Genomic DNA, 10,717 nt, shown 5'->3' on the forward strand with positions numbered 1-10,717 from the left:
ATTCCACGACCGTCGACCTCGTCCAACTCAAGGGGTGGATGATCTCATCGATGCTTTCAACGCACTTACAGCTGTGTCTCTTCCTGATCTAATTAGTTCCAAGTTTATTCGCGTACATAACCTGCTCAAACCTATAAACGCTGGAGATCCTTACGCCACAATCTGGGAGATTTGGAGGGAAATGGTAGGCCAAATAAATAATTTCAGTTGTTATATCCATGTCCGTCCATACCGTCACAAAATAATAATGTTGTATCCCATATTTGTATCCTCCAGAAATATCGTCATCGCGCCCATACTACCTTCAATAGCTTGAGCCAGTCGCGAGACTGAGAGACGGGGGAAAACTCCACACCCAGCCAAGTAAGGCGCTTCTCAATTCGCTGCACGGCACCAATAATCCACTCCTCAAATATGAAATCTGTTGCATTCCGAATACATCTTCGCCTGTCTAAGGCAATTTTCGCCCACGTCTCCATGAGTTTAAGTGCCTCTTTAAGGTACTGGTGGCTGCTTTCATCACCATGCCACCCTTGCTCTCCAAGTGTGTCTTGAAGTGCTTTGAGAGCATTTTCACATTGTTTCCATCCATTGTAGGACATGTAATGAAAACTGCCGTGAGTTGCTGCAGGGGACAAAGTGATGACAGCATAGATTGTTCCTGCTGGTAGCGTCCAAGCCGGTTGAGGGTGCTCGTCTGATACAAACAAAATTTCGAGACCCCGCAAAACTTCTATCGCCTTGACTGTGTCCAAACGCCGACCAGATCCCGCAAACAATGAGCCGTAAAGGTGCCGGTAGTTTACGGCTGTACCAGGCCACATCAGCCATAGTTGTTTCCCTTGAATGTGGCTGATGTAGATCTCAGAAACGAATGAGTTGACGTGAGGCAAAATCAAACCAGCGCCCGGAACTGCGGAGAAATCCCAGGTGGCACCGGTTTCAGGATTTTTCTTGTGTTCACATTCTCCAGGAGACGGGACAACGCGAGCAGGAAGAGTGGGCGTGTATTTCTCCTCTGCCTCGGGATCAGGTATGCCAACTATGGAGCAAAGACCAGCGAAATTCGTCGACCCCGTCACCCACGTTTCCATCACCATTTCAGGGGTAAACCGGGTAGTACGATATTGGCTTGCACCACAAAAAATTACAGAGCAGTTTTTTGGTCTCAGGCTGGCTGAACGGAAAATGTCGGATAAACGCGGTATTTTTTCCCACCTCGCCTTGTGGGTATCGGCAGCCAGTATCCGACCAGGAGAATTCCATCCACCATCAAGTCGTTCTGAGCGAGTAAGCAACGCACGAAATATTTTCAATCCAGTTTCTGTTTTCTCGACGAAGGGTCGAGATTGTCTGCCATTGCATGGCGAGATTTGCCAGCCAGCGGTTGGCAGGGTTTGCGAGAAACTGGATGAGCTCTACTTCATTTACAAAGTTGAAGTCTGAGCTCAGGATTCAGCGGCAGAAGGATTTGGTGAAAAATCCCACCAACCGGAATAAAAGTAGTCCCCCGGGACAACATGCAAATAGCGAGCTGAAGAATGAGAGCCCTTCTCTCCAGCGACTGCAATCCGATAATGAGTGAGAAATATAAAAATATACGCTCATAAGAAATTCTTACCAGTACTCGTCGTTTTTATGCGTTTCGAGAAACCTGGTTCCTGCACATCTCTTCTTCGCTTTGCTGCTATAATCGATGACTTTGCCCTCCAAGTGAAATGGAGACAGTCAAGAAGGAATCTTTTTATCTCCGGATGAACGTGCTCTGTTACCCCATCCCCACAATCATCGAGACGCCTGGTGACAGGAACCCAGTGTGTCGCACTATGATACCATAGAGAGCCTGAGAATTGATTCATGCGAGCGGCTCGCTTGTGTCTATTGAGAAAGTTGAAAGCCTCTTCGGAGCGATTATCTGTACTTGAGAACCAGAGGTCGCCACCGACTCCTGTCGGGGGCGGATAAGTTCGATTTGCGAAATAAACAGTATACTTTTTTTTCTCCGTAATTTGTTCGATGAAGAAAACCGCTGGTGCGGCCTGGGATGCTAGCACTGAATCTGAACGATAAGAATGTTAATTTATATCGAGTATTTCGACTACTGCACCTTCGGCATGAATTGGTGGTATATGTGCTGTACTGCTTCCGGGAAAAGTGGGTTTTTCGAGGGGGCTTAAAATTCGTCGCATAGATAGGAGTCAAGTAAGTAGTCATACTTGTAAGTAGTGATAAGTATAAGTATCACTCACTCATACAGCTCGCTGACTAAACAACTTCATTCTATATGGCTATTAATAATCATAACTTAGAATAGTTTTTATTTATGTACTTCCTTGGTTTCTATCTAACGCACGCTGACGCTGTTTCTTGACAATACCAAGACGACGCACTCTCTCCCTATACTCCTTCCGTTCCATCGCTGATATCCCCACTTCCTTGAGTATTCCAACAACTTGGCGAGCTGCCCAAGAATCCTTCCTAAGGAATAGCTCTTTGATGAACATTCTGTAGAGAGGTCGTACATGACGCTTGAACGACATGTTTTGCCGAACACCAGTCAAACTCAGCGTCATCCCACCAGGTGGCGTCCCAAAAGGCACCCCATTCACAGTATTCCATCGTTCGGAAGAGGGATACCCATTCCGAATCAAATGATCGAATAGGGACCGTACCTTCCGCGAGTCCATGAATGACCTCCAACGAAGCATCGTCTTGATAACAATGTTAACCGTTGCACGGTCAGGAACGAAACCGTACTGCCGCTCCAGGAAATCTTTGGTTCTTAAAACATGACGAACAAGGCGCCCGCCCCGCATGTTCCAACAACGTAGAGGACCATGCAGATATACGTTACAAATGGTAGTCAAGTCTCGACTTTTCATGTGCTTGCAAGATTGTTGAATGAGCCTCCTTGCTAACCCGAAATGGCGGTTCCGAAGCAAGACTTGGATGGCCGAGAGGATTGTTGATCTGCCAGCGGAAGAGGTGCACAGTGAAGGGAGTAATTTAAACAGGGCCAGCTTGACTGAATGTGACGGCCGTCGTGCATATAACCGCACAAATCGATCACGTACGTGTTGACGAGTAGGATGCACGTTCATAATTTCTAAGGCGAGCCTACGCGCTCCAATGTGGATCAAGCCCCGAAATGTTTTGCGCCGTAACGCCTCAAGGGCACCAGGAGCAACTTGGAGTGAAGTAGCGGCGAGTCTCAGTACAATAGCTGTCAAACTGGGCTGTCGATGATCGAGAAGGGTTTCAATGATCCGGAGGTAGAAACGCGCTGTAAACATGACAGGGTTCTTGCGCGTGAAACTTTCTAGTAGCTGGATAGCTAGCTTAGGGTGTTGGGAGGTTATCATGACAGGTAGGAAAAACCGAACAGGAAACTTCAATCGACCTGGGATGGGAGCAGCTGAGTAAAGATGCGATAACATGTCCCCTATTGTCTGGGCTACCACAGGAATGGCTGACTCTTGCCTGGTGTAATGGAAGACAGACAACATAGTCTCTAACAACTGCTCTAGCGAGATGTTGTTCAAGCGAGAAGTTCGAAGGAATGAAATCACATCATCCCATTGTTGTAAAAGAGCCAACCGTTGAACAAGAGGTAACGCAGCCTCCGGTGGGATAGATATACCCTGAGACAGACAATCACAGTAAAACTGATGCGCGAACCCAACATCATGGTCTATCAATTGCTGAAGAACAATAAGGATATACCGAGTGCGTTGAGAAAAACTGATAGACGTATCAGCAACAAGCGACATTAACTTGGTCCGAAATTGTCCTTTAAATGCAAATACGCCAGTAGTAAAAGAGCCGTAAAGCTGCTCAACCTGGCGGGTGTCCCTATCGTCGTCCTGAGCGGTGGTCCATAAGCCCTGCTGCGAGACGTAGTTTACGCAGGCACTGAACAGTTTTACGTCTTCGAGATAAATAGCGGCTTTAAAAAAGCTGGTCATAACAATGCAGTCAATTTGCTTGGGCCTAGTGAGGAAGGCATTCTTTTTCCAACAGCGCCAGAACAAGCGAATAAGATTTTGAAGATCCTCCGACTTCCGTCTCGTTCGCTGGTGAAGGAACCTTTCCAGAACTGCCAATCCTGTGATCGCTCTCCATTCATAGCTCTGAGAGGCTGTCCCTGATAATGGCGAGGTAGAGGGCACCCCTGGCACGAGCCACATGGCGATAAGAATGAGATTATTGAAACGTTCACCAATGGGAATTTTTTCTTCCGCCAAACTGGCACGCACAGAGTCTTCGATCCATGTAGAAAGATCGACCGGGAAAGCCAAAGAGCTGGGATTAGAAAAAATTGAAGCTGCGAGGGCCGTCACAATATCATCTAGTCCAAGGAGAATAAACTCTTCTTTGGAAGTCTTGCGATGACGGTGACGCATTAGGCCAAGAATCTTGGACTGGCAGATGAGCGGAAGTTCATTTCCACGCCGTAAAATAACCTTCCAGAAGAGATTCAAAACGTCCCGATGTGGATCCTGATGCTTTGCCAATGTTCCAAGAAGAATATCCAGAGCGTTGTAGAACTCGGGAGACAAGGGAAGGGAGAGAAAGGTGTCCAGATACGGAACAAAGACAATCTGTTCATTCTGGGAGTGGCGAGGAATTCGGGCATAATAAGCAGTTGCCATCGTCCGATGATCTGCAGAGGGTGTAAGGCAGGAGAGACGGATACGACACGTAAGCACACATACCTGGAGAATCAACAAGCCTGAGACGTCCTAGATATGCCCTCATTGACCAATAATTTTCTCTCTCCCCAAACACATGCCCCAGTTTTTCCTTTTCTTCGGCAATTTCAACGACCTCTTCCCAGCACCCATCTACATCCAAACTAACCCAACCACGACCTTTGTTTTTCCATGCGCTATGATATTTGCTCCCACTACCATCATCTGAAACGGTGCCTAGTAAGCACAGCAATTCACTGCTTTGTTCGGCATCTAAGCTGCGGAGTAGCTTCGAACCGAAAGTATGAATAAGTGATTTGAAAGTGTCGACAGTTGACTCGGCAGGAATGGAAGTCATATTGGCGATAAGACCTCGAAGAAACATCATACCACTTGACAAATCCTCGAGAGTAGCCAAGCCTTGGGAATTGGCTGATGAATCCTCAGAGAAGGCGATGCATTGCTTTTGTGAGCTATGGATGTCACGCTGCAACGGCTCTCCCGATTGACGTGGAATTGAGGGAGTATCGGAAACTACATGGATATGTGGCGTTCTTGGTTTCGATGAAGGTGGTTGAGGGACTTTAATACTTGGCGCGAACGGGCTACCTGTGCCATCAGCCTGCAACGAACCAACGTCCATTTCTGACTGTATTTGATTGTGAGAGAGTATGGGGTCATGAGCCGATTTGGGACTCAGGCCCGCAAAGCAGACGGTTGGGCCGACACCAGTATCAGGCGCATTCGGAGACATTACAGTTGAGCCCAAGGGCGCATTCCGCAAATGTAATTTGCTCGCGGTATAAACAGGGCGGACAGTCACGTCCAATGAAGGCCTGGACAATGGGTCAGAAATTGAAATATAACCAACATATGGACATACAACAAGACAAACACGTTCTGTGGGCCATGATTATTGCGTAGGCGAAGAAGCAGCTTGCAGCATTGCAACATTCCATTTCATGGAGAGCCAAAGCGCAGGGGTTCGCGCCGAGCCACCGCACGTCGCGGCCTGAAGGAAAGACTATATTCCCCGGGCGAGGCGAAGGGGAAGCAACGGAACAGCAGCAGAGCGTGTCATAAACCATGCCGCAAAGGCCTTGCCAAGCACAGACAAGCACCCGGCTTACTCCGGGGCGGAGCTGCAACCTTAAACTAGATTCCCAGGACCACTAATAACACCATCAACGTTGACATCTGTCTTCAATTAAGTTGCCTTGAAAAATCCATTGGCACTACCTGGTCCGTGCTTTCCTCATATCTCCTCATCCTGCAACATCTTCTTACCCCCCAAACAGGCGCAGAGGTCAATCGGGAGGTCAACTTGAAATTGCCATCAATCTATCTCGTGTGTTCTTTCTAGGACAGACAGAATTGTAGCTCATATCACCCGTAGACAAGTCAAAATCATGGGTGCCACACGCGCAGATAAGCAAGTGTATTTTGAGAAGCTCAAAGAACTTCTCTACGCCTACCGTATGTTTTTCGCATCTTGATCCCAATTGGTCATTGCTAACAGCGTTCTAGCCTCCGTTTTCATCGTCAATGTGGATAATGTCGGTTCCAACCAGATGCATCAGATCCGTGTTGCACTCCGTGGAAAGGGTGTCGTGCTGATGGGCAAAAACACCATGGTTCGCCGTGCACTCCGTACTCTCATTCCCGAAAGTCCACAATTCGAGCGTCTCCTCCCCCATGTCAGGGGCAACGTTGGCTTCGTTTTCACAAAAAGCGACCTGAAGGAGATCCGTGACATTATCGTCGCCAACAAGGTCGCTGCACCTGCCCGTGCCGGTGCCTTTGCCCCTAAAGACGTCATCGTCCCTGCTGGTAACACTGGTATGGAACCCGGAAAGACATCTTTCTTCCAAGCTCTCGGTATCCCCACCAAAATTGCCCGTGGTACTATTGAAATTGTTTCTGATGTCAAGGTTGTTACTGCTCTGACTCGTGTCGGGCCATCCGAAGCCACTTTGCTCAACATGTTGAACATCTCACCGTTCACTTATGGGATGACCGTAAACCAGATATACGATTCTGGCAACATCTTCTCGCCTGAGGTTCTCGATATCGGCGAGGATGAGCTCGTTAACCGCTTCCTTACCGGAATCAAAACAATTGCATCTATATCCCTTGCTTTGAATTATCCAACCGTCGTCTCCGTTGCTCATTCGCTTGTCAACGCCTACAAGAATCTAGTTGCAGTTTCCTTGGCTACTGAGTATACTTTTGAAGGTGCTGCGAAGGTGACAAGTTTGACTTCGTCCTTTTGGATCGCCAGTTGACAACTTTGAACAGATCAAAGAGTACCTCGAGAACCCTGATGCTTTCGCTGCTGTTGCTGCTGCCGCTGCCCCCGCCGCTGCCGCCGAAGCTCCCAAGGAAGAGGAGAAGAAGGAAGAGGAAGAGGAAGCTTCTGATGACGATATGGTGCGTTTACTAATGTTTCGTGCGTGCCGATTGCTCAAGTTGCATGCAGGGTTTCGGTCTCTTCGATTAGAACTACAGAACCAGAGTCATTTCATGTCAATTTTCTATAAATTGCTTTCCTGCATTAAAACAGATCTGTAGACTTAGCACGAGGCAACCAGCATGTTATCGGAACAAGAGACCCATCCCCGATCACGACTTCTCTGCATCATTGAGTGACGACTGTTGACGTCGAGTGATACTTGAAAATGACGAGTAGCTTACGCAAATAATACTGCACTCCAATCCCTCCACGTTCAGCCACTGGTAGTGACTATCCATGATTCTCAGAGTCACATATATGTTATCATTACCATTAAGATATTACGTTTGCTTCCAAAAACCGATTATTATCTTTCCCAATCCGGAAGTGTGTCTTCGGTTTTTGGACCCCTTTCGCTTGATTCTCGATGATCTCATTTATCCGCGGTATAATTAGGCCTACACCGTCACTTTTTCTTTCTTCGTTACCCTCACCACTTCGAACTCTCCAGTAGCCTACGATGGACGAACCAGGAGGTCATCTCGTTGTCGTCTCCAATCGACTACCTGTAACTATCACCAAGGACTCCCAGGGCGAGTACCATTTCGAAATGTCCTCTGGCGGGTTGGTGTCTGCATTGTCTGGGTTCAAGAAGTCTCACAGCTTCACTTGGATCGGTTGGCCTGGTTTCTTCATTCCTCCCAAGGATCGTCCTCATGTAGATCAACGGCTGATGGAGGAATACTCCTGCCAAGCCGTCTACCTCGATGATGATGTCGCCGACCGTCACTACAACGGGTTTTCCAACTCCATTCTCTGGCCTCTCTTTCACTATCACCCGGGAGAAATGAACTTTGACGAGGCAAATTGGCTGGCATATAGACAAGCCAATATGCAGTTCGCAGAGGCCGTCCGACAACATATTAAGCCTGGAGCAATGGTATGGGTCCAAGACTATCACCTCATGCTCTTGCCTATGCTGCTGCGTGGGCTGATCGACGGATGCAACGTTGGAGATGTCGCCCACGAGCAATTATCGCTCATCACAGAGGGAATTGAGGGAGAAGAGTTTGGTGCCCCGGCTGGTATTCCCGGCATCAAGATTGGGTTCTTTCTCCACACTCCTTTCCCGAGTAGTGAGATTTATCGGTGCGGATTGACCTAACAAAGCCTTTGTCGTTCTAATTTCTCTTCCTTAGAATATTGCCTGTACGCCGAGAAATCCTACATGGCGTTCTCTATTGCGACCTGATCGGTTTCCATACCTATGATTATGCCCGCCATTTCCTATCGTCATGCACTCGTATCCTGGGTCTATCCACAATGCCAAATGGCGTGGAGTTCGAGGGTCGGCTTGCTCATGTTGGGACATTTCCCATCGGGATTCAGCCAGAATCATTCATTGATGTATGTCCCTCGCCCAATAATTGTATTGTGTCTATGCTTAAGGTGAACACTTTTGAAGACTTTGAAAAAACAAACTGTGAAGGATCGAATTAATCAACTGGAAGGACGTTTTGGTGGAGTGAAACTGATCGTTGGGGTTGATCGTCTCGACTACATTAAAGGCGTCCCTCAAAAATTACATGCAATGGAGTTGTTCCTCACGCAACACCCTGAGTGGATTGGAAAAGTAGGTGGAACCGCTACTATAGCGTTATGAAAATTCACTAACGTGGTACCTTCTCCAGGTTGTCCTCGTGCAACTTGCAGTCCCATCGCGGCAGGACGTAGAAGAATACCAGAACCTGAGGTCAACAGTTAACGAGCTAGTTGGAAGGATCAATGGCCGGTTCGGCACTGTCGAGTTCATGCCGATCCATTTCATGCATAAAAGCCTGCCGTTCGAAGAATTGTGTGCTATGTATGCTGTCAGTGATGTGTGTTTGGTTTCCAGTACAAGGGACGGAATGAACCTCGTACGTTGAATTGGTAGACGTTCATGCACCGCTTTCTCTGACGTTTCGCATACCTAGGTATCTTACGAGTATATCGCTTGTCAACAAGCCCGCCAAGGCGTCATGATCATTTCCGAGTTTGCTGGCGCTGCCCAAAGTCTTAATGGATCGATTGTTGTCAATCCTTGGGACTCGCAGCAAGTCGCCGATGCTATCCACGAGGCGGTCGAAATGGACAATGCCACAAGAGTAGAAAACCATCGTAAATTATTCAAGTATGTCAACAAGTATACTGCCGCGTTTTGGGGTAGCAGCTTCATCAAAGAGATGAGTCGCATCGACTCTGATTTCGACGATAAAAACAACCAGACTGAGACGGAAAGTCCTGTTAATGGAGTTATAGACAGCCTGACGGCGACGATAATGCCCTCGACCTGATTTCCTTGGTGGTTCTTTTCGCTTCATCGGAAAATAAGTATAATTATATTGTATTTTCTGCCTTTGTTGGTATGGCTCTTTGTGGTTTCCTTTTGAATAGAGTATGTCATGGATAACGTCAGTGAATTATCATGCGTGTGTGTACCAATGGCGTCACGGGCAGGAATGGTGAATTTATAATACACCAAGCCAAGGACAAAAGATTTCCTGGGTACGAATATCAGAAGTCTGTCAGAAGCCGGGCAACTGCGACGTCATGGCCTTATTGAACCACTTGAAGAGCTCGGCCAAGGCTCCTAAGAAAGACGAATTCTGCGTGCCTCTCATCTGTCGTGACTATGCGAGAAGTCTGCAATCCGATTCTGATTGGGTCAAGTTTTTTGCTGCGCTCGGCTTCCTGCCACGCCCGCCACCGCCTTGGCCGCTTGGCCGATTCTGGTTGCTTTTTTGACGCAGGCCCGGACATAATCCCGATCAGGTTCCAATCTCTTTTATCACATGCATATAGGTACATTGCCACACCTCGGAGGCATAGCGATGACTGTCGAAAGCGAGATTGTAAGGCTGCGGATTCAAAAATTTGTTCTCGGTGTTCTATAGTGTCAGCATGACTTGGCACGGTTCAGGAAAGTTGTCAAATTTTTGTTGGGGGCATCGCCTTAGAACATAAGTTTCATTCTATAAGAGGATAAACCTTAGAGGACAAGGATTCTCTTGTATCCCTGAAGTCAAACAACACATGTTAGTGAGATCAATTGAATCAAATGAAGAGAATAAGCAGATGTCGTACCTGGCAAGATACTAAGCCTCTTGTTAAGTAGATCTAGTAAAGTACATACGTTGTGTCTGCATTGCGTACTGCTTAACCCGGGCCACTCATGGGGAAGATGGATTGGGTCATAACAAGCAGGATGGTCGTTTGAGGGTAATCGAAGGTAAGGCGGACTGGCGTAATGGTTAACGCGCCAGTTTCCGGTGTGGAGCTTTCTGCAACCGAGCTGGAGATTTCTGGGTTCGAGTCCCAGGTTCGTCGTTGATTTTTCCGTATTTCACCCATCAATTTCCGGTCCTTTCGTCAAAGTTTCCGATAGAGCCACACACAGCCTATCGACAGATCTCTGCATGGTGGAGTGATCATCCGGCACTTGCAAATTTTTTTCTCAGGCGCCACCCACTCATTGACCGATCCGATAGAACTTGTACAGTGCTGCGTGTATAGTACATAATGAGTGATCAGC

General features: G+C 47.6%; 3 protein-coding genes and 1 non-coding gene across 4 annotated transcripts; 3 read left to right on the top strand and 1 right to left on the bottom strand.

Annotated features, from left to right (window-relative positions):
- Positions 1–176: 176 nt before the first annotated feature.
- On the bottom strand, positions 177–5,093 carry AGABI2DRAFT_177235 (hypothetical protein). The gene is made up of 7 exons (XM_006459169.1): positions 4,716–5,093; positions 2,354–4,663; positions 2,250–2,265; positions 2,108–2,172; positions 1,622–2,059; positions 1,304–1,442; positions 177–1,131 (listed from the first exon to the last, which is right to left on the bottom strand). The coding sequence occupies exons 1-7, from the start codon at positions 5,077–5,079 to the stop codon at positions 285–287; spliced, it is 4,179 nt and encodes a 1,392-aa protein (XP_006459232.1). The 5' UTR covers positions 5,080–5,093; the 3' UTR covers positions 177–284.
- Positions 5,094–5,879: 786 nt separating this feature from the next.
- AGABI2DRAFT_191238 (hypothetical protein) lies at positions 5,880–7,334 on the top strand. The gene is made up of 5 exons (XM_006459170.1): positions 5,880–5,933; positions 5,990–6,167; positions 6,219–6,937; positions 6,990–7,121; positions 7,171–7,334. The coding sequence occupies exons 2-5, from the start codon at positions 6,101–6,103 to the stop codon at positions 7,189–7,191; spliced, it is 939 nt and encodes a 312-aa protein (XP_006459233.1). The 5' UTR covers positions 5,880–5,933; positions 5,990–6,100; the 3' UTR covers positions 7,192–7,334.
- A 419-nt stretch (positions 7,335–7,753) lies between these two features.
- Positions 7,754–9,479, top strand: AGABI2DRAFT_66173 (alpha,alpha-trehalose-phosphate synthase TPS1 subunit; the record flags this gene model as incomplete). The annotated part of the gene is made up of 5 exons (XM_006459171.1): positions 7,754–8,292; positions 8,343–8,550; positions 8,609–8,776; positions 8,835–9,062; positions 9,120–9,479. The coding sequence occupies 5 exons, from the start codon at positions 7,754–7,756 to the stop codon at positions 9,477–9,479; spliced, it is 1,503 nt and encodes a 500-aa protein (XP_006459234.1).
- A 939-nt stretch (positions 9,480–10,418) lies between these two features.
- AGABI2DRAFT_t31 lies at positions 10,419–10,512 on the top strand. The gene has a single exon. It is a non-coding gene; the product is annotated as a tRNA-Arg (tRNA).
- Positions 10,513–10,717: the final 205 nt, after the last annotated feature.

Source organism: Agaricus bisporus (genome assembly GCF_000300575.1).
Source record: "Agaricus bisporus var. bisporus H97 unplaced genomic scaffold AGABI2scaffold_3, whole genome shotgun sequence".
NCBI lineage: Eukaryota > Fungi > Basidiomycota > Agaricomycetes > Agaricales > Agaricaceae > Agaricus > Agaricus bisporus.